The sequence below is a fragment of the Symsagittifera roscoffensis genome, chromosome 6 (assembly GCF_963678635.1).
Source record: "Symsagittifera roscoffensis chromosome 6, txSymRosc1.1, whole genome shotgun sequence".
NCBI classification, from domain to species: Eukaryota; Metazoa; Xenacoelomorpha; order Acoela; family Convolutidae; genus Symsagittifera; species Symsagittifera roscoffensis.
The window spans coordinates 44,004,342-44,028,408 of record NC_087067.1 but is presented as its reverse complement, the minus strand read 5'-3'; the positions used below and the strand labels follow the sequence as shown (position 1 = coordinate 44,028,408).

The window sequence follows — 24,067 nt, the reverse complement described above, 5'->3', positions numbered from 1 at the left end:
TGTATTCTTTTCCACATTCTAGACATGCAATTTTTTCAATTCTAATCATTCACAGAATCTCAAAAAGTAAATAAAGAAGTTGAGAATAAATGGGAGATTCAGAAAATGCCAAACTTTTAGATAAGAAGAGTTGAATAGCCTCTAAAAAAGAATAAAAGTGAATAAAAACAGCAATTTTCTTACCAATTGATTAAAAAAAAAGAAAATAAAAAAAGATATGCTATTTAACCTAGCTGAAATAAAAATCATCAATGGAGTTTCAAAAGTATCATTCAATCAGAATCGAGCATTACTGATAAGGAAACTTTTTACTTTTTTTGATATCATTTAATCAAAATCGAGCTTCAATGGGCATGGACTGTTCAACAAATATAAACTCAACCAATCAGAATTGAACTTCACTTTTCAAGGATTTTTCAATAGTTTTGATATCAAACAATCGAGCATTCATTCACAGGTAATCTTTGTGGTAATAACTAATCAGAATGAAGTATTCACATATTTTAAAGTATTTTGTAGATCAGAACCAAAATATGTTTATGAAACTTCCCAATCAATCAGTTTTATTGAAGTTGTTAGGATACTAACATATACAATTGACACCAGAGTAAGGTTTTTTGTCTAGTTTATACTATTTTTTTGATACTCAATTCAAGTTTTGAAATTTCGGTCAAAATTTTTTCGATTTGTTTTGTTTCTAACCAGTGAAAAAAGAAATTAACAAAATATTCAATTTTATCACTTTCTTTTTGGTATATTGTATTAAAAACAACAAGATGTCTTTTAAACTTGGATAATCGATTAAAATTCATTCTGACAAACCTAGAATTTGTTTTTGTATTAAACTCAAAACAGTAATCGAAATCATGTTCCTTATCTTCAATTTTTGTTTCATAGGTTCTTCCATTTTTTTTACTGACCGACGACTCATTCTGTGTTAACTCTTTTAAATAAAAACATTGTCGATAAATCTGGCAGTACTCTTCTTTTCTGAAATCTCCTCTCCATCTTTTTAACAAAATTATTGAACTTTCTGTTTCTATACAAGTTAAAACTAATGCAATCTCCATCAACGTCATTTGTCCATCACTCTTTTAGTTTTTTGTAGTTGCTCAACCTTAAAATTTTATTATTGTCCATTTCGGACATTGAAAACGCTTTTGATAGAAGTATTGTTCACTGAAAAAAACGAAGCAACTTAAAAAATCTCGAATTGTTGTATCATTTTTAATTTTTTTTGGTCGTAACAGTCATCAGAAAATGCTTTTCCTTATTTAGAGTCTGGTAAATTTTTTAGAAAACTCATGCAACCAGTTAAAACTTTAAATTTAGGCAGATAAAAAGAAAAAAAACAGTGAAGTTTGGAAATTCGGAAAACAATGATAATGTTTTCAACTAAAAATACATTTTTGTTTGTAATTTTCTTCAATTGAGATAAAAATTACTAAAATTTAGATAAAATCGGTAGTTAAACAAGTTTTTTTTATAGTTTTTTAAGCAAATACTGGGCAATCAATTGATAATTGATTATTGTTGTAAGTCAATTTTGATTGAGTTGTATGTTTTGTCTGACTTTTCCTCAGTTATTCTAGCTCTAATTAATCATTTCAGTGAGAAAAAATACTTTTGAACCCAAAATATTTCAATTATTAAACATACAAAACATAATAAAGCGTTACTGAATTTTACAATTATCAGCAAATATAAAATCTCTCAAAATTTTGGACAATTCTTTGAATTCGTTCAAAGTATAGCTGACATAGGCAACTTGTTTCATTGCTTCAATCTCTTTTCCAGTGAAGAGTCGAATCTGAACGTAGGGCGGCTTGTTCACATTGTACTTCTTGATTGTGACACACACCCTCCTCATGCTGTATGTTGCTAGTTCATATATTCTGTTACAGATGTCGAGCTCCTGATCCATAGTTGAATCTTTGCCAGTTTTGGTTTCAATTATAGGTACGAGTCCAAGGTTTTCAGCATCGTGAATAAAGGTATTCCGGATGGCTGATATTGCTTCTCCTTTTTTTTTTTACTAAGGTTGACTTGTTGAGACTTTTCAAATTGTCCCAAATCATTATTTTTTAATAGTTGAAAGCAGGGTTCAAAATAAATTTTCCCCTTGTAAGATTTTTGGAACCAAACAAATCTCCCAATTCTTGTTTGATTTTTTGAGAATTCAATGTAATTGGGACTAGTGTTTTTGAGTACATTTTTGAAGAGCAAACTGATCAGATGAACAGAAACGAGACAACTGATTTTGAAATTTAATGAAATTGGAAGGAAACAAAGTGAGTCATTCAATTAAATAATAGGAAATAAAATTATAAATGGAAATTTTCTGTGAAGTTTCCAAATATGGAATTGTGTAGCTGTTAGTGTTCCTATATAACTCCACAATTATCAGCAAAAATTATTGTTCCAGATGGCTGCAGCTATTTGTCAAGTTCTTCCCAGCTTTTATTGAAATTATTGTCAAAAATCGCTATTGATTTCCGTTTCCAGTGATTTTTACGAAACATATATAGTAACCCAAGATTATTGTGTGTCTACTCACAACTCTTACTGTTCTTTGGAAAACTGTAAATTCCATATACTTCTGATTGGTTCATCTTTTGATCAAGTTTTACAGCGATCGTGTAACTTTCATTTCACATTCCATTTTATCGATTGTCTTTATACTCTGTACAAATACAGACTTTATTCGAATGTTATTTCATCAACTGGCGAAGTTTTCAATCAACTTGACTGCGCTGTTCATCACAATTTGAAATGGAAAGAAGCGGAAAAATGCCAAGTGTTGCAAAAAAAAACTGTTACGCAAAAAATTCAAACGTCTTGATTTATGTTCTACCCAGAAAGACGCTTCCACACAAACGATCGGTTCAGCTTTTCTGGAAAGAATTCGCAAAGTACAAAACTCAAAATACGAACATGATTTGTTAAACATAAGTGACTGTCTTATTGATGGCTATGGATTTGTAAATAGTGATCATATCATTTTTTCAATGAAAAGTTTTTGATAATCCAAACTTTTTCTCTCATATGCTTAGAAAAAAGTTCACCGTTGCTAAGGAATTTGCAGAAATCTCTTCAATTTTGTAAACAAGATGTATTGTTCCTTCTAATTTTGAAAAAGCTGGAAAAAAAAGTTTCAAAGTTTTTACCAAGTTGCAAAAATTGTTTCAATTTTTTCAACACAATGCGAAAAGTGCTTTAGTTTTTTTGACAAGATGCGAAAAGTGTTTCACTTTTTTCGATTAAATGCAATAAGGGTTTCAATTTTTTCTACAAAATGCCAAAAGTGTTTCAGTTTTTTTGACAAGATGCAAAAGTCTTCAGTTAATTTTTAATTTTGTACAAATTCTCTAGTGTTTTTTTCTTTCTGTGTATGCAAAAATTTATCAAGTTTCTGTACATGTGTGCAACTTTGGAGCACTAAATCAAGTTCTAAATGTTTTTCAATTTCTTATCCTGAACTTCTCATCTATTCTCATAGTTAAAAGGAAATTGAAGAAATTATTTAATCACGAAGAACGAAATGAATACCAAACAACAATTATTTACAAAAAATTTTAATCAAAGAGCTGTCGAGAGTTCTGGAGGTACTCTATAGAACGCATAGCTAGACGAGGTTGTAGTGGTTGTTGTGGAGCTGGAGGCGTCATTGTTTCTGAGAAACCCTCATCTTCATCTTTTGTGATGTGGTTTTCGGCTGATCCTGCTTCCTCGCAAGGAAAGAGGAAATCGTCGAGTGGTTGAGCCACATACCTAGAGTCAGGAGTGTCGGGGTAGTTCATTAGCACGTGCTCAGCCACTTCTTTCTACATTTGCATTTCTCCAAAATGGTTCTCTGTCATGGGCACTTGCATCATATGATGATCGTTGAAATCCCTGCGCAACACTTCCACCACGTACCAGACTTGGATTGGGATGTCCATTTGGGCCTGAAAAATTCCAGAGGATGTTTTCCGCACTTGCATTTGTACTATATCAGGCGAAAACTCTACAGAGTACATGAGGTTGCTGTTTTGTTTAGAGAAGATCATTTTGTGCAATAAGTTGAGTAAAGGATACAGAATATGATGCAAGTGACCATGACAGAGAATCAACTTGGAGAAATGCAAATGAAGGATGAGGTGGCTGAGCACGTGGTAATGAACTACCCCGACACTCCTGACTCTAGGTATGTGGCTCAAAAAGTCGACGATTTCCTCTTTCCTTGGGAGGAAGCAGGATCAGCCGAAAACCTCATCACAATAGATGAAGATGAGGTTTTCTCAGAAACAATGACGCCTCCAGCTCCACAACAACCACTGCAACCTCGTCTAGCTCTGCATTCTATAGAGAACTCTCAACAGCTCTTTGATAAAAATTTATTGTAAATAAATGTCGTTTGGTATTCATTTCGTTCTTCGTAATTAAATAATTTCTTCAATTTCATTTTAACTATGAGAATAGATCAGAAGTTCAGGGTAAGTAATTGAAAAACATTTAGAACTTGATTTAGTGCTCCAAATTTGCGCACATGTACAGAAACTTGATAAATTTTTGCACACATAGAAGGAAAAACACTAGAGAATTTGTACAAAAATAAAAATTAACTGAAGGTTTTTGCATCTTGTCAAAAAAACTGAAACACTTTAGGCATTTTGTAGAAAAAATTGAAACACGTATTGCATTTCATCGAAAAAAGTGAAACACTTTTCGCATCTTGTCGAAAAATTTAAAACAATTTTCGCATTGTGTTGAAAAAATTGAAACAATTTTCGCATTTTGTTAAAAAATTTGAAAATTTTTTTGCAGCTTCTTCAAAATCGGAAGAAACAATACATCTTGTTTACAAGTTTGAAGAGATTTTTGCAAATTCTCTAGCAACGATGAACTTTTTCCTAAGCAAATGAGAGAAAAAGTTTGGATTATCACATTATGTTTATTGAAAAAGTGATATATTCACTATTTACAAATCCATAACCATCAATACGACAGTCAATTATGTTTAACAAATCATGTTCGTATTTTGAGTTTTGTACTTTGCGAACTCTTTCCAGAAAAGCTGAACCGATCGTTTGTGTGGAAGCGTCTTTCTGGGTAGAACATAAATCAAGACGTTTGAATTTTTTGCGTAACAGTTTTTTCTTTGCAACACTTGGCATTTTTCCGCTTCTTTCCATTTCAAATTGTGATGAACAGCGCAGTCAAGTTGATTGAAAACTTCGCCAGTTGATGAAATAACATTCGAATAAAGTCTGTATTTGTACAGAGTATAAAGACAATCGATAAAATGGAATGTGAAATGAAAGTTACACGACCGCTGTAAAACATGATCAAAAGATGAACCAATCAGAAGTATATGGAATTTACAGTTTTCCAAAGAACAGTAAGAGTTGTGAGTAGACACACAATAATCTTGGGTTACTATATATGTTTCGTAAAAATCACTGGAAACGGAAATCAATAGCGATTTTTGACAATAATTTCAATAAAAGCTGGGAAGAACTTGACAAATAGCTGCAGCCATCTGGAACAATAATTTTTGCTGATAATTGTGGAGTTATATAGGAACACTAACACCTACACAATTACATATTTGGAAACTTCACAGAATATTTCCGTTTATACTTTTAATTTTTATTATTTAATTGAATGACTCATTTTGTTTCCTTTCATTTTCTTTAAATTTCAAAACCATTCTTCTCATTTCTCTTCATCTGATCAGTTTGTTCTTCAAAAATGTAGTCATGAAATGACACTAGTCCCAATTATAATGAAATCACAAAAATTAAACAAGAATTGGGAGATTTGTTTGGTTCCAAAAATCTTACATGGCGAAATTTATTTTGAACCCTGCTTTCAACTATTAAAAATTAATGATTTGGGACAATTTGAAAAGTCTCAACAAGTCAATCTCAGTGGAAAAGAAGGAGAAGCAATATCAGCCATCCGGAATACCGTTATTCACGATGCTGAAACCTTGGACTCGTACCTATACTTGAAACCAAAACTGGCAAAGATTCAACTATGGATCAGGAGCTCGACATCTGTAACAGAGTATATGAATTAGCAACATACAACATGAGGAGGGTGTGTGTCACAATCAAGAAGCACAATGTGAACAAGCCGCCCTACGTTCAGATTCGACTCTTTACTGGAAAAGAGAGTGAAGCAATGAAACAAGTTGCCTATGTCAGCTATACTTTGAACGAATTCAAAGAATTGTCCAAAATTTTGAGAGATTTTATGTTTGCTGATAATGGTAAAACTCAGTAACGCTTCGTGATGTTTTTTATTTTTAATAATTGGAACATTTTGGGTTCAAAAGTATTTTTTTCTCACTGATATGTTTATTTAGAGCTAGGATAACTGAGGAAAAGTCAGACAAAACATACAACTCAATCAAAATTGACTTAAAACAATAATCAATTATCAATTGATTTTCCATTATTTGCTTAAAAATTTACAAAAAAACTTGTTTAACTACTGCATTTATCTAAATTTCAGTAATTTTTATCTTAATTGACAAAATTACAAACAAAAATGTATTTTTAGGTGAAAACATTATCATTGTTTTCCGAATTTCCAAACTTCACTGTTTTTTTTTTTCATTTTTATCTGCCGTTTTCATTTTTAACGTTTTAACTGGTTGCATGAGTTTCCTAAAAGTTTTACTGGACTCTAAATAAGGAAAAACGTTTTCTGATGACTGTTACGAACCAAAAAAAATTAAAAATGATACATCAGTTCCACATTTTACAAGTTAATACAAATTTACAAAACATACAACTCAATCAAAATTGACTTAAAACAATAATCAATTATCAATTGATTTTCCAGTATTTGCTTGAAAAATTATGAAAAAACATATTCAATTACTGCTTTTATCAAAAGTTGAGTAATTTTTATCTTAATTGAACAAAATTACAAACAAAATTGTATATTTAGTCGAAATTATTATCATTGTTTACCGAACTTCCAAACTTCCTTGTTTTTTTTCCTTTTTATCTGACTAAATTTAAGGTTTCGATTGATTATATGAATTTCCCAAAAAATTACTAGACTCTAAATTATGGAAAAACATTTTATGATGACTGTTACGAACCAAAAAAAATTAAAAACGATACAACAGTTCGACATTTTACACATTTCTTCATTTATTTCAGTGAACAATGTTTCTAACAAAAGTGTTTTCAATGTCCGAAATGGTTATTTATATGATTTTAAGGTTGAACTACTACAAAAAAAACAAAAGAGTGGTGGACAAATGATGTTGATAGAGATTGCATTAGTTTTAAATTGTATAGAAACAGAAAGTTCAATAATTTTATTTAAAAAATGGAGAGGAGATTTCAGAAAAATGAGTACTGCCAGATTTATCGACAATATTTTATTATTTAGAAGAGTTAACACAGATTGAGTGGTCGGTCAGTAGAAAACAAAAATATGGAAGAGCTTATGAAACAAAAATTGAAGACAAGGACCATCATTTCGATTACTGTTTTGAGTTTGATACAAATACAAATTCTAGATTTGTCAGAATATCTTTTAATAAATTATCCAAGTTTAAAAGACCTCCAGTTGTTTATTTTACATTATACCAAAAAGAAAGTGATAAAATTGTAAATTTTGGTGATTTCTGTTTTCACTGGTTAGAAACAGAACAAATTGAAAAAATTCTGACCGAAATTTCAAAATTTGAATTGAGTATCAAAAAAATAGTATAAACTAGACAAAAAACCTTACTTTGGTCTCCAATGTATATGTAAGTATCCTAAAAACTTCAATAAAACTGATTGATTGGGAAGTTTCATAAACATATTTTGGTTCTGATCTACCAAATACTTTAAAAATGTGAATATTTCATTCTGATTAGTTATTACCACAAAGATTACCTGTGAAGGAATGCTCGATTGTTTGATATCAAAATTATTGAAACATCTATGAGAAGTGAAGCCCAATTCTGATTGGTTGACTTTAAGTTTCTTGATTATTTCATGCCCATTAAAGCTCGATTCTGATTAGTTGATATCAAAAAAGATGATATTTTCCTTATAATCGATGATTTTTAATTCGGCTAGGCTGAATAGCTTTTCTTTTCTGATTTTCTTTCACTTTAAAATCAATTGGTTAGTAAATTGCTGTTTTTATTCATTTTTCGAGGCTATTCAACTCTTCTTATCTAAAAATTTGGCGTTTTCTGAATCTCCCGTTCATTCTCCACTTTTTTTTCACTTATTGAAATGCCGTCAATGAATAGAAACGAAAGCGTTGCATGACTTGAATGTGGCAGAGAATAAAGACGTAAAGACGCATCAAGACATCGTAAGTACTGTGGCGTTTCAAAGTGTTCCAATTGTAACTTTTATACATATAGCAGCGAGGATATCTTTAATCTTTTCAAGAAGAAGCATTGTCAACAAAATGATAAATCATGTGTTCAGCAATCTCGAAACAGTTTTCACGAGAAGGTAAATTATATATTTTTTCTTGTAAAAAACCTAAGAGAAAATACTTTCAGAAAATTTTTTTCCAAATTTGAAAAGTTTATACAAAAAATTTGTAAAATTTTTAGTAAAATTTATACAGTATTTTCATCACTATTCATCACTATTCATCACAGAACTGAGGTAATAGTGCGTCAAAGTCGTGCACTCCCAGTGTTTCGGTAAATAGTTTAAGGTCATATTCAGTAATAGATTCAGTTGGTAGTAATGGAATGTTTGTAAAAGCACCTTCAACATTGCATGTGCATACTTTCAGTCATGTTTTAACTTCTTCAATCTTGCCATGCTTAAACATGAATTTTGTATTTGGATTTTCTGCACGAGCTTTTTTGAGTTGTTGTCTGAGGTTGTATTGTTTTTCTTTTTCTGATTTTGTCAGGTCTGGGTTAATATAATTGCTTTTGTACGCTTCATTTTGTTGAATTTTCTCTGCCGCAGCTAGCCGTCCTTTCTTGAGTTTTTCATGCGTGCAGGTAACAAGTAATAGCTGAAATCCATTATTATTCTGTCTCCCAATGCGTTTTGTTTTGAAGTCATATTTTCAGTAACGCTCAGTTCTGTGCATATTTTTTTTTCTAAAAAAATTAAATTACAAAAGGGGCCCTTCCGTTTAGTTACGGTAAGTGCACAAGCTGGATAGGGCATACCAGCGATATAAAAATGCATATATATCAGCAATGAAGTCATAAATCAGCATTAAATGCATCGTCGTAATGTTAATTTATCTTAGCCGTCCTTCCTCTACAATAGCGCTTATGGAGCTGTCGATAAATTGAGCTTTGCGTAGCGATCTGCACCCCCTTATACAAAGTATAGAGCTCCTCAGGAGCGCGAAGCTTATTTTAGTTGTTATGTGGTTTATAGATTCTGGATAGCTTTCTTGTCTTTTTTCACTTAGTTTTTCGGCCAATCGCTGCATCGTCCGCGTGGCTGTTGGAGCAGCGCCACCGGTGCATCCAAAGATAAGCGGGCAGAAGCTACTCTGCTCTACGTTTAGTATTTTTTGCTGATATTTGGAGTTCTTCAGCGTTTCGTGGTATTTGTATGAATCCTTATGCAGTTTTCGCGATGTTTTGGCATCAAAGAAAGCGCGGCTGAATCGTGAACCCCAGAGTCCGTTTGCCTTAATGTCAAGTCGTGCTTCATCTTCAGTTGTAGCTGAATTGTTGACAAAGCTTGAGGTCATGGCAAACCTCGTTCATGAGGTTGGCGAATGTGTCTCTTATTTCATTGTGTCTTATGTGTGTGTAACCACCCTTTGCACAATGAAGCGCAAGTTAAAATCAGCACCACATGCACATGTGAGTGGGGTTTTGGTTGGTTCGCATCCGTATCTTTAGTAAATACCATCTCTGAACTCTGATTTATTCAGGTTGAAGTTGTATCTGCTCAGTGGTAGAGCATTGAGCCAGTTAGAGGCTCCCTTTTCAGAGGCCAGGTCGATTGCGTATTTATTTGTTTCATTTAATGAGTTGATGAGGTTTGTTTTTTTTTCAATTTGTTCTATCAGTTTTCAATTTTTTGATTTTCGTACATATTTTTTCTTGCTATGTTACTGCTGTAATAGGATCTTGAGATTCCAGTCCCAGTGATGTTTCCTTAGACCATTCTAGGTAGCTTTCATGATCGGATGGCAGCTTTATGTTAAGTCCGCCCATTTTAAGGGGTAAGGAAGATATCTCACGGAACTGGGGGTTTGAAGTGTCTTTACCGACTAGGATAGGTAATATAAGTTCTTTGATAATATTTTCACATATTTCTAAGTTTTCCTTAAATTTAGGCGTTGTCCTGGCAAGAAATGAAAGCTTTTCTTGAACTCCTTTAGTATAGCAGGCATAAACGTTTTGAGGAGAGGTTTTAGCAATTTTCATTAGTTTTTTCAAAATTTTGATTTGCTCATTCTGTTGAAATTCGAGGATATTTTAACATTCAGATTCTGTTCCTATAACTGAACCAAACACTCGGGCTCCTGCCTTTATAGTGATTCCTGTATTTGGGAAGATTTTCTGAGCTTCACCGAGTTTTTCATCTTTGACAATGAGTTGGCATTTGGATGCTTTCACGTGGTAGCCGAAAAATTTACTCAGTGATACAATTTTATCGAGGACGGTTTGTATATTGCTTAATTTACCGACTGCGTTTTCGTCGTCTGCGTACCATTTCTGGGTTACATCGTCTACTGATAAAAGTTTTATGAGGGGTATTATGGCCAGACCGTACATGGCCATTGCTAGTGGATCCCCCTGGGTTGTCCCTTCTTGAGAGTAGATTGTTTTTTTTTGTTAACGAATAGCTTAGATGAATTAGAGTAGGAGTTCTAAATTGCTGTTAAAAGGGAAGGGCAGGTATTTTCGATGTTTTTTAATGCCAGCTTCCGGTTCAGCTAGTTGAAAGCGTTTTCGGCATCTATCAGTAAATTACCATCGAAGGAAGTTTTACTGTATTGATCTCTTAGCGTGTGGATCGCATATTCAATGCCACATTTTTGTCCTAGGCAGAATTGGTAGTTTGAACCGAACGACATGAGTTCGTTTTTCAGGCATTTACTTATTGTTCCTCCTATTATCCTACGCATAATTTCTCCTATGCCTATGGGTCTTACCCCTGGATTCTTATCTAAGGGTATTAATCTGCATGCGTTATATGGTTCCATTAGTTCTGGATTTAGTTCTTCTGTGGCCAATTTTTCGACAATTTTAGCAATTGTTTTTGAAATTTCAACTGATTGTTGCCCGAAGTGTGTTGACCGTTTATCTGATCAAATATCGATGGATGGAAAGGAATTAATTCGTTTGAGACTGGTGTAATATAGTTCTCATTAATTGGTTTAGATGGTGGGTGTTTCTCTATAAGAGTCTGTTCTACGTCTTACCTTTGACAATCTCGTCGAGCGAAAGAACGCCTTTAGATGTGTCTGTTAGTTTTGCAATTGCGCTTGATATTTTTCCAGTATTCATTAGTTTGTTGAACTGTTGTGCTTCAGTTTCAGTTTTCTTCTACTTCCTTTCAACAAGCGCATTTGCAGCGCCTTTCCTTCGTTGTATAGTCCATCCAGGTCTCCGTCTTGCCATTGCTTAAGTCGCCTTGCTCTTGTTTTGGTTAAAGATCCATCAATTTTGGACTTTGTTTTGCACAGTAATAAGTGTGGAAAAATCATTGCTGCGTGCATTGCGAAGGTATTTTTGTTGTTTTCTATTAGGCTGTTCAAAGTTCTATTTAGGGTTTCAAAAAAGTTATAACCGACTTTATTTTTGACAAGATCAGAAGGACCGGTTTCCGATATTTTCCTGGTGGTTTCTATGAGTTCTGGACAGGGGTTTGACCATGGGTCTTGTGTTGTTCTGGGTTCTATAGTGGAAGACTCTCCTGAGTTTTGTGAGTGTGGGGCAATGGAAGTGTGAGGGTGCATTTGGGGGAGCGTGGTTGTAGCTAGGGTTGGGGGATTGCATTCATGCTTGTCGTTAGCTGAATGAAATTGGGAGGTGCAGCGATGACATATGAAATCGTCATAGTGATCACTGCTGCGGGCTAGGCCGCTGTCTTTTACATGCATGTAGCCTGGGCATGTGAAGGAACAAACACCTCCGCCTCGCAGACTGCTTTTACAAATAAGGCAGTGTGTTTGAGGAAGGACGGCGGTGTCAAGTTAGCGAGAGAATTTAAAGGATAAATTTTGCAAGAAAATTTGAAAAGAAATCTTTACCGTAGAACGAGAAATCGATGCCATCACGGCAGAACATTTGAGGGGGTTAGATTTAGGTTGAGGTTAGGCGAAACAATAAGTGTATGGGGGTGAACAAATCTATTTATCAAATTAAACAGCAAACAATTATGAATATAAATTTTGCGGTTTACTTCGGAATTATTACAGATCTGAATTGTTTTGGGGATGATCAGTGTCTCGGGCTGAAATTTGTTAGTGACGAGGTTAATCAAGTTTTTCCACTGCTGTTCTAATTCTTGTGGATGCAGCCTGTTGTCATTGTATCCAGCAACTATTGTTACTGTATTTAGGCGCTTTGGTCTGTATTGTAAAACTGTTTCAAACAGATCATGAAGCGTTGCGCTTTGTTAGGGGTGAATTGTTGATTTTACTAGAGCTGGTTTGATATATTTGGTCCTTGAAGTCCCGATAACTAGTTGCTGTTAGAACTCAGGGATGCGTCTTGCCTGGAATCGCGGCATCAACCTGAAACACAGACAACTGGGGCGAGAAAGGAAGCACTTTGGGGTGATTTATGAATACTTTCACTTAGGGTTTAAAATTGCTGAGGCAAAGGTGATGAAAAAAAAGAAAGGAGTGGTACAACCTGACGTCGATTTGGAGGTCGATTCACCAGCTCACTCTTTTTTGCGTCTAGTTACGCCAGGGAAACTTCACTCGCCTACGGCTGGGACGGCGAGATTTGGTAAGAAAACCAGAAGAGGAAAGCCCAGCGCGCATATGATATGAAAACACACAAGCGGTAATTTTAAACAAAGAAATCTATTTAATAAGTTTATCACAACAATTAGGACCTTTGGAAACTAGGTCTTTGTCATCGTCTGTTGGCTTTGTTCCTCTGATGATAAGGTTCGTTGCTTTCTTTTTCTTCTCGTCTTCTTCAGATCTGATATGTTTCAGGATTGCAGCGAAAGTTGGCTTATGCGAGTCGCTCGTTTTTTCTTCCTTTTCATTGATTGATCGAGTCGCAATCTTTGTTGCTAGGTTTCTAGGTCTTTAGCTTTCGCTGCCGCGCAGAAACCGCAGAGAATTCTCTTAGGTAATCAAACTTCTCTCGAAGTAACAGAGTTGGGTCCGGGGCATTCCACGAGGTGTTCACTTCCTTCTGCCTCGGTCTCACTTTCGCATTTAGCGGTTTCTCTCCGTTTTGGTCCCATGTTCCGTTTTGGTCCCATTCCCAAAATTTCCAGACATTTAATATGAAACTATTTAATCACAAAAAGTTTATCACAACAATTAGGCTTATGCGGTTTAATATGAGTACCGAAGGTGTGTTACACGCTAGTTTGACTAAAAGGCAAATTCTTAGCAGGTTTAGGCACACTTTTTTTTCGAATGTTTACACTATCTTGTTTTTTTTTAATGCTTAATAGCTTTGATTTCTATGCTTAATAGCTTTGATTTCATGGATTTAGATTTTTGGCAATCTGGGAATAAATTTTTTTCGGCTCTTTATTGTTTTTGGTTAGCAGGGAGCACAGAATTTTTATGGTACAAAAGAAATAAGAGCAAAACTGAAAAAGTCGTTGGAGATGGACGCAAGGAGCAGAGCAGGTGCCATAAAAGTGTTCAAAACCAAATTTTTTTGTGAAATTTAGGTAAAAGTTGCTGGCACAAAAGGACTACTTTATTGAAAGTAATTCTTGTAGAAAATTATGGTCATTTTCAATCTCAGAATCACAATCGCATCCAATTTCTTCCAGCCCACGTATCATCACATTTTGCTTACACCTTTCGTTCATTCTAATCACTTTCTCAGCCAGCTTTTTACCAGCATTCGCAGATTGTTCATTTCTTTTTTTTTCAGCTTTTCCTTCAGCTTGTACACCTGGTTGTTCTTCGACTCCTCAAGCTTTTTCCCTAGTTTTGACATCTGAAATTTTTTAGAGACAAACTTCGTCCAAAATTGGTCGCTGTTGGTAACTACATTGTGCAGCACTCTATTTGCTCTCTTTTCACATTTATGTAGTTTTTTTTCATCTCAATCACCAACGTAGTCGGGCGCTTCTTGTTTTCGGCATCTTTTATTTAATTGCTTGCAGATGTGCATTTTGATCAGATTCTGTTTGAAGAATTTTTCTCATGTCACATATGGTTTGCTTCATTTCTTACACTTGTTTCCATGATCAATAGCCGTATACTATACAAATGATATATCCTCTGCTACTGTCACTTTTTCTGCTGTCAAATTCTTTGGCAAATGAACATCAGTCCATACTTCGTGACAGATAAGACAGGACTGATTTGATCCACAGAATTGGTTCTTTTTTGTGTGGTGACTGCTGTAATATCTACACGCTCTTAATACTAGTAGCCAATAGAGATGTACCGGATTCCGGAATCCGGCAATTTTGGGATGTCAATCCGGATCCGGAATCCGGTAAAAAGTAACCGGATTTTACCGGATTTGATTCGCCTAAAATTTGTTGAATTCTCAGTAAAAAAATAAGTTTGCAACTGTTTTTATTCAAGCTGTTACACAGAAGTTTTACTCAATGTATAAATTATTGAAGAAGTAAAAAGTTATCATGAATCAAAACAAGCTGTTCGGAAAATTCTGGTAGAGTAATAGCAGTAAGTAGCAGTAATACTTTATTTCAACAGCTGCACTCAAATTACTGACAAACAATTAAATGAAATCCGGAATCCGGAATCCGGTTCTTTTTTTACCGGATTCAATCCGGATCCGGTAAGTTTCGATCCGGTCACATCTCTAGTAGCCAATCCAAACGGATCCCAAAATACGTGTCAACGGCCGTAATCTGTCAGGCAAAATAACTAACAGAGAGGGTTGATCGAAAATGCACCCTCAAGAATTGAAAAGTTGAACTTGAGGATTGACGATGTCCAAATGTACAAGTTGAATTTAACGTTACAATTTGTCGTCCAGATCCAGGTTGTGTGATAGTACAGTCCCCGCATGATGAGGTAATATTCTGAAACTATTTATTAAGTTTATCACAACAATTAGGCTAAACAAATGAATTGCTTTGCTTCAGTAAGCCAAAGCTTTGCTTCAGACAATCACTAGAAAATCCTTGGATTCCGACTGGATAATGTGATGAAGGGATTCCTGACTGTAACCTTGGTTACTATGACACTTTGGACCTTCTGATTACTACACAGAAAAGATAAATAAGAAATCACAATTATCATATCGGGTCCTGGAGCTTTGCTGTTGGCCTGTCTAGATATTGCTTGTGTGACTTCTGGTAATGAAACTAGGGCGGTCAAGTTTGTCGTTATAGTCAACAAGTTTATCACAGCAATTAGGCTGAAGCCCCCCATGACACATGAGTGGCTAAAAATGTAGGAGCTTTAACCCTTCAGAGGGTTAAAAGTATATAATGTAATGCCACGCTGATTTCTTGGGGGGGGGGGGTTGAACAGGTGTAATTTCCTAGCCATTTATATATACTACTCACAGCTCCATATTTGGAACAAAGGTAAATTCAGGAGCTTGGCGTTTACCCGCGGGATTATAAAATGCCATATATACAAAATAACAGAAAAAAGTTTGCAATGACGCCAGATACACAGAAAAACGTTACCAGATTTGCATAGAACAGAAAAAAAACACTCATGAGCAGTACCGGGACATGAGGACGGTGGAGTTCCCTTTTTGCAGGACAACTGACAGCTGTTGCATAAGATAGCAAGCAGCTTGCCCGGGGTCGGCACAGGCAGAGCGCGCTGCTGCCATCGAAGCAATGCGACGAATAGTTTTAGCGGCAATGGGCGAGCACCCGCCAAGGGCCTCGACAGAGAGGGGCACAAACGAGATGCCAGCTTCTTCGCATGCGGAAAGGTGCTTTGTGAACTTTCGCTCGTCGGATACTTCGTGGGCGTGACCGGCACTAGTTCCAGCACTTTGCAAAGTAGATGACTGCAAGGAACTAATGACGGTCATGTCCAGAGCGGCTGGACGACCTCGAGACCAACAGGGGAGATAAATGTCTCCCGGGTGAGAGCGAGAAAAAGTGAGATTGGTTTTTTCTAAAATGGGGGAGAGAGATGTCTTAGCGGCGCTGTTGAAAACGACATCGCGCAGTCTGTCATGGCGCGATATGCGGTCTCCGTCGGCGGCGCAAGCGAGGGCGTGATCGCCGAACGTATCTAGAGTCCTGGAACATTTCGGACACGTAGACTCGCTGTTGAGTAGGGGAACTCCGAGTCGATAGCTAACTGCAAACCGAAACTCGGCTGCCGGAAGGGTTAACCCTAGCGCCTTCAGAGGGACTGCCGAAAGCCAGTCACCACTGTTGGGAGCGAACAGGAGAGCAGTCTGGCTCTGTCTCGGGGCGTAGAGGCGGATGACGTGAGCTCGGACCAAGACTTGGAATCAAGTAGGCTTGAAAGTTTCATTTGTGCTTTGGGGGCCATTAAAAGAATGTCAGCGTTTTCATTGAGAAACTGATTTAGACAGGTGCTAATGGAGAAGGGATCGCAAGTTCGCATGCTGAATGTGATTTTGGGAAGAGCTGCGCAGCTTCTCAAAAGATGTAATTCCAACTGAGGATCTTCCAAGAGACGGATTCCATAAGGTTTTTGCACTTTACTACTCTTTTCAGAAACATGGCTTGGATAAAGTCGTCGTTAGTCGAAATGGCAGCGCCCAGGTTCTTCAAGCCACTGCTCCGAACGGTAATGACATTAGGAAGAGCACTAAAATCCAGGTTGGGGTTGGGAGACCAAGCTTCACACTTCTCAACGATGACCTCCAGCCGACTTTAGCCATAGACGAAACTAAATGCGGAAAAACCTGAACAAGAAGATTAACATTGCCGACAAGGGAACCATCGTCAAGGTACCAGACGTTACAGGCGAGATCAGGAAATTGGTTTTTAAGAGCTGCAATGATGGGATGAATAGTAATGGCAAACAAGAGAGGAGCCAGTGGGTCACCTTGCTGGACGCCAGACGCGGATAGCCTAAGGGACTTACCTAATTTCAGCCAGGATGGTTGGTTGTAGCAGAACTCGACCCACCGGAGAAGCTGTGGAAACTGGGCGGCAACCTGCCGAAGAATAGAGGACCGGCCGATGGTGTTAAAGGCGTTTTTCAGATCGACCTGGAGAATAACAAAGTAGTGTCACCCACGGAACCAATGATCCCGTTCAGCGCGTGAGAAACGGCTTCACAGCCATCAGGAACGCCCACTCCGATCTGAAGAGGAACGAGCAAAGAGGCGGCTTTCTGGCTAGAAAGACGACAAAGGCACTTGGCAACAAGTCTGCGCAAGAGCTCACCAACTGCTATGGGTCTTATGCCACCATCTTTTTTCTTCAGCGCAAGAAGACTGGGTCCGCATAAGTAGGGAGCAATGGAGGTAGGAGCATCACCACGAGCAAGAAGATTGACAACGTTGAGAACGGCACAGATGGCCTGATCGGCGTAAGCGGGTGAAGGGCAAAGAAAAGCATAAGACAAGTGTTTGGCATAAAATTTGGAGACACCTGCAGCAGAGTCTTTTGGAAAACTCTTAACACAGTTGATTAATATGTCACGGGAAAGGCTGCACGGGATAAGATCTGGAGGAGGCTCGGGAGACAGCACGGCAGTGTCTGCAGGGGGATGTTTTTCTTGCAGGACCGATAAAGCCGCGTCATCAAAGCACAAACTCTCTGGGCAGAGCGCGGCAATGGCTTTACGGTAACTTCCTTCATGGCCAAGTTGCCTTGCGCGTTTAACATCGACTTCCCCGGATGGGACGGGCTTAACGACGAGAGGCTTAACGGAAGAAGTGGCTTCAAACCATAACTGGGTAGCTTCGCCGTTAAGCCACCTGTTCAACCTGGACTGAACATTGTTTTCTTCGTATCGCAGGTGCTTAGACCCACCGCGGGGAGGAGAACGCAAAACACAGTGGCTGAGGATAAACAACTCAATCCAGTTGTCGGTAACTGAAGGACTGTTCTTCACTTTTGCGTAAGTCGAAGAGACTACTCTGGCCCACAGGTTGCGACAGCTGACAGGAACGTGCTTTCTAGTTGGGATTGAAAACTTCTCTATGTCTGCCAAGGAAGGAAGAGGCAGCTTGGTGGCAAGATTCCGGGGTCTGTGACGGGAGCCATCACACTTCGAACCCTGATGCTTGTGGGACCAACCCCGAAGCACAAACTCCGACCTGCAACAGACACACGGAGCACCCCATGCGGGGTTCAATAGCAGAAAAAGCACCGTTAATATCAACAGAAGAAGCACCGTTAAAATCAACATTAGAAACAACATTAGAAAGATTAGCATTGTCAGAAATAGAGTTTGAAAGCAAACCGTAGCTTGGCGGTGAGTCTATATTGAGAGCGTCCATGTTCTGGGTGAGGCTAGTGTGCGGGATGGCTGCTTGAACGTCTATCGTGAGGTCCTTCATGCCTTATGTAAAGATGCTATGAGACTGAACTGGAGCTCGCTCCACTAGCAAACCCGTTGGTCGCTGATTTTTCCGCCAGAAAACGCGACCATCGTCTTGCACGCGAACGTGGCGAAGGGAAGACCATTGTTGGTTGCCAGGCTTCCACTCGACCAGGATCTGCGGGTCGTTTGCGTCCAGTACCCGGTTTGCTGTTCGATCCGTTAAATCAGGTGGAACTTTCTTCCACGGGTCGTTTTGTGCCAGACATCTAAAGACACTAAAACTGACTCAAAATACCGTGATCTTGGATGTGTCGACCAATGGTTATCACAATGTTTGGAGAGTGGAAACTGAATCAATCAGTAGAGTTGTCGATTAGTTAAGTAATCCTGAAACTATTTAATAAGTTTATCACAACAATTAGGCTAATTAGCTCCATATTTTGCTCTCGTATTCGTCCTGCCAGCTATCCCACCAACCATGAGCATTGAAGTCTACTTCAACAATCACTGCTCCTTGGGTCGGAGTGACTTTCTGCCTCAGCATCAAATCCGTTTTCGTGTGTAGGCCAGTTCGGTTAGGTGGTTCACACACAAAAACTGTGGTTATTTTCTCTTCCACAAAATGTGATAGCACCCAAATTCAACTACCTTCCTTCATCATCAAGAGCCTATGTTTCCTAAGAGGTACATTTTCCCGTCCAAGCGTCATAAGTAGGTACAGGAATTGAGCTGATGTAGGCGCCTCAGTTCTGCTCTCGTGAGGCCACTACATCTTTGAGGTATGTACATTCCGCAACACATTCACCACGCCGAGTAACAGTTCTAATATGCTCTTCAATTGCTTCGTATCGCCAATTCGGTTGCTGTGTTGGTTTTGCCAGTTTTTTTTCCAATTATGGCAGTTTTAAATCAAAATTTTGAAAATTTAGATTAACGAACTTTCTATATCTTCCTTTTCGTACTTTTTAAACCGCTACGGCCTTCCATACAATATTTATCTTCGCCTAGAAGGTTCGAATGTCCGACTGGCAGAATGGCGCACAGGGCAGGTAGTTTTCTCGAAGAAATCTGAAATCTCCCTCGCTAACCGGTTGACAATGCTGCCACTGCACTATGAATGATAAATTTACTGTCGATGATTTTTTTGTTTTTAGAGCCAAGGGTACGTCGACGCATCCTAGGATGAGTATTTGATAGACCCGTAGCTTCATATCAATCAACCGTTCTGAGGTTTATTCAACACCGTTCTCCGGTTTATTCTGTGCGGGTGTTAATTTTTTTAAACCTGGTTGATTTGATTTCCTACCATCTCGACTTTCTTTACTTTTATTCACGTTATATTTCCTTTACATTTTCCTTATTTATGAAATTTCAAAAAAAATGTTTCTGGGCGAAATGATGAAGGACAAGTGTAGCAACTTTGATTACCATGATAATTCCTGATTTATCATATTTCAGAAAAGATATGCCTGAAAATTCAGAGGTTTCTCCTGATCCTTGGACTGCTGCTAAGTCTGGAGATTTCGACAAAATCCAGGATTATATCCAGAAGCAAGGTGACCCTAATGCAAAAAACGATGATGGGTTCACACTTCTTCACAAAGCTTGCGTCGGTGGACAAGTGAGAGTTGCCAAGTTTCTCCTGGATAATGGAGCATCTGTCAATGGAGTTACAAAGGTTAGATTTGCGAATTTATGTTACAACAAAATCTTAATCCATGTTCTGGGTTGTATTTTTTGATTCCCTTGATCAAAGTTGATGACAGTATTTGTTTAGAAAGGGAGTATGCCAATTCACGTGGGTGGAAGAGCTGGTCACGTGGAAATAGTCAAGTTGTTGATCGACTATGGAGCCAGCATTGACAGCAGAACTACGGTATACTAACCTAAATTCGAAGTTAACTGCTAATTTGTAATGAGTGATGCTAAAGAAAATTCTGCAATTGAATTGAGGCCGAAATACAAATAACTCATTTTCTTGAAATGAAAATGCTTTCCACAGTAAGCTAGCCTTTCAAGCAAAATATTGAAGGCCAGAAATTTTATTATTTCACCCCTCCTCTGCTCTAGTATGCCAATGAAATTAAATCAAAAATGACCGGCAACAAATAACATAGCATAGTGCATGGAGACAATGCATACAGATCAGTCTTGAATGCCTATTTTCACAGGACTGCTGGACTGTTCTGCATGAGTCTTGCGATAACAACAAGATCGATATGGTTAACTTCCTTCTTCGCCAGAACGCAAAAGTGAACACAATCAATGAGAAGGGAAACACTCCGCTGCACGCAGCGTGCGAAAAAGGGAACCTTGAGATAGTGAAGATTCTCTTGGAGCACGGAGCAGAGAAAGATGCAGAAAACGTTGATGGGTTCACGCCCTTATTGAGAGCGTGCACTAATGGCCATCTCTTCGTGATCAAAGAGCTGGCGTCGAGAGGTGCAAATATTTATAAGACTACCAAGGTAAACAGTTGCCTATGATTGCTTACAGGAGTTTGTTGAGGTAGATAATGCATTTGAAGAAAAGTGAGAACTCTTTTCATTTTAAGAAAGGCAGTACAGCTATGCACCTGGCGGCAAGAGATGGGAGCAAGGAGGTTCTTCAGTTCCTAATCACTAACGGTTTTGACAAGGATGTCCGGACTCCTGTAAGTTACTACCCGCTGTTACGGCAATTAGTCGTCTCATGCAACATCGAACGAAGAATCTGAACCGCCATTACAAATGTTAATTGTTTTTAGGATTTGTGGACGCCACTACACGAGGCCGCAGATACTAACCACCCTGAAGTTCTTGAGTATCTGTTACGAGAGAAGGCAAACATCAATGCCCAGACACAAGCTGAAAACACACCCCTCCATTTGGCCGTTAAGAGGAAGAAGCTGGATGCCGCTCACAGACTTCTCAACGCAAGTCCAGCGCCTGATGTGACAATCAAAGCGAAAGGAAAGACTCCTCTCCAGATGGCCAGAGATTCAAACCTGGACCAGGCGCTCATTACAAAGATAGAGAAGCTGGAACAGAAGATTCTGGCCCAGCGCAACCAAAGTAGGCTCAGATTTTTGAAATTTAAGTGAATTGCATGGAGCTCATTGACCGATTATTTAACCTTTCAGCCGCATTGTGGTTTCATGCTTAATCTTATTAAGTATCAAGTTTTTTCGAAATACAATTCATCTTACAACAATTGAAGCAATTTTGCCATAATTCATTAGTCATTAGGGCAGACATGTTGTGAGGCAATAATTGTTTCAATTCAAAGTTTGGGCAACTTGAATTATTGATGTCTCAGATCACAACTGATTTATTTCAGCAACTGCAGTTTCGGACAATGCAGATGGAATGAGGAATCTGTCTATCAATGATCCAGTGGTGAGTTAACTAAAAATAGAAGTCGCTACACGTTTCCATTGACCTGAGACTTCTGATGATTGATTTGGAAATTTGATATCTGAAAACTGCAGATAATTAGTTAACATCATGCTGGTTTGTCCGATTTTTTTTTTCGTTTTGGAGTTTGTTTCTTGAAAAAATCTGGGCTCATTTTCGGCAGGATCAGTTTGGATTTGTGTAACATAAACTTTCACGTTTAAGGTGAGTTTTTTTTACCATTTGGGCAGCAGAAAATGTTATGAAGTTTTGCATATTGACATTTATAATAGCACAATCATTTATATTAGATAGGCTTTCGAAAAACACTTAGTGATAAAATTGATATTTCCTGCTTGACTGTTTTCTACGTTCAATGTTTGTTCTCAGGAGACGGATGTGTTCCTGTCGTATGACTACCAGAACCAGGCCAATGTGAACACTCTCTGTGACTGTCTGGAGAAGAACTACCGCGTCTGGTTCGACAAGAAGTACCTCACAGCAGGAGACAAGATCAACGAACAGATTGAACTCGCCATCCAGAACTGCAAAGTGAGCATCAAAATATTGATAGGAAAATGCTTAAGACCTATTCAAGTGAATTACAACCCTCAATCAGAGTCAAAGGGTTCCCTCCGATATGCAAGGTCATCGAAAGGCCTAGTCAAGCGATGCCTTGTTTCAGCCGTACAATTTCTCACCTAGATACTCCTAGAATACACAGATTAGAGGTTTCAATTGGTTCAACGTTTTCAAGTTTCTGCTGTTGTCTGGGTTAAAAGTTATCAGGGCTGCATTTAAAAAAATCGAAATTAAGTTGTGCAGTGATAGCGAATTGACTGAAACATCCGTAACTTTTTTGTTTTTGTTACAATAACTAAATTTTGGTACAAATAAGCCTAATGTTCTATAATTGCCCCTGATTCAGTTGATGATTGTGTGCTTGACCCCTGCATACCTGAGATCGAAGGCCCTGTGCAAGCAGATGCAGTATGCAAACGAGCAAGGCAAGAAACTGATTGGCCTCCGATTCAGCTCTAGTGCCATCAATTCCCAGAACCAGGATCCTCAGGTCTGTATGTTGTTTGGCCTCCCTTGATGACTGTTTTTATCGTTTATAAAAAACAGTAAAAAGTTTATTAAGGGAAGTTACGTAAAGCAGTCTGGCAAATTCAAAGTTGAACAAGGTGCAATTGTCTTATCGATATGTGGAGGAAACAATCACCGTAAATTTATTTTTAAAAATATTTTCTTGCGAGCCACCCATAGGCATAAAAAGAGAAGAGTAAGAGAGAAAATTAGAGTTTCAATAATTAATTAAATGTGTATTTTGTTTTAAGTTGATTCGAAAAGTTTTTAATGTTTTCAGGTGTCTCAACTCCTGATGAACATGGTCAGTATTAAGGTCATGGATTTGACGCATGGAGAAACAATGGACGAGAGGACCTACAAGTCGCTCCAAGGACACGTCGACAAACTGCTGGATGCTGAGCACTAAAGAAGAGTGTCTATCTAAGGCGTTCATCTTTCAGTATTTTTTAAACAGTGCTCATACATTTAATTATAAGAGGATCAATTTTAAAAGCCAAGATTTTTAATATATTAAATGTGAAAGACCCAAGTTGAAAACGGAGTTTTTAGGATTTGATATGGGAGATCAAAACGTAACATGTAAGATTAGTTAATGCAATGATGCAGTTGATTGATTTGATTGTAAACAGTTTTAATTTAAATTTTTAGTTTTGTAATAACACTAACTGTTTTTATTAGGTCAAGTTGAGGTTAATTTGAGCTTGAAGAAAGCACTTTAGAGGTAGGATTCACTCAGAGAAGTGAGTTGTTTTGTTCCTTCGCCAGTTTGACAAATTTCGAGAAACTTCGACTAATTAGTTAGCAATGTTTATTGAACAGGGTTTGTTCTTGGGTTTGAGAGATATTGATGCATTGAACTCCAAATTGAAGAAATGTTTCACCTTTGACCATTTTTGTCAAGTTATTACGAATCAATTAACGCAGTCAACACTCTGATATAGGTGATGATCATTTATTGTTTTTCAGAAAATTTGTTCAAGCTTAAATTTGATATTTCGCGGTTTCAATTTTGATTCTTACAA

The 24,067-nt window shown here is 37.5% G+C and overlaps 2 protein-coding genes across 2 annotated transcripts in view; one reads left to right on the top strand and one right to left on the bottom strand.

Moving 5' to 3' along the window:
- Positions 1-13,006, bottom strand: part of LOC134847847 (transmembrane protein 135-like) — a 138,061-nt gene extending 125,055 nt beyond the window's left edge. The window contains exon 1 of the mRNA XM_063865080.1: positions 12,990-13,006. The gene's annotated coding sequence lies outside the window, so the exon portion shown is untranslated. The remainder of the gene's footprint in view (positions 1-12,989) is intronic.
- The window catches only part of LOC134847846 (ankyrin-1-like), a 287,174-nt gene extending 263,468 nt beyond the window's left edge, over positions 1-23,706 (top strand). Inside the window, exons 2-10 of the mRNA XM_063865079.1 lie at positions 20,036-20,257; positions 20,357-20,455; positions 20,751-21,047; positions 21,134-21,232; positions 21,326-21,632; positions 21,898-21,956; positions 22,344-22,505; positions 22,882-23,025; positions 23,323-23,706. Of these exons, the coding sequence (XP_063721149.1) occupies positions 20,045-20,257; positions 20,357-20,455; positions 20,751-21,047; positions 21,134-21,232; positions 21,326-21,632; positions 21,898-21,956; positions 22,344-22,505; positions 22,882-23,025; positions 23,323-23,451 (1,509 nt within the window). The 5' untranslated portion in view covers positions 20,036-20,044 and the 3' untranslated portion in view covers positions 23,452-23,706. The remainder of the gene's footprint in view (positions 1-20,035; positions 20,258-20,356; positions 20,456-20,750; positions 21,048-21,133; positions 21,233-21,325; positions 21,633-21,897; positions 21,957-22,343; positions 22,506-22,881; positions 23,026-23,322) is intronic.
- The last annotated feature ends 361 nt before the right edge of the window (positions 23,707-24,067 follow it).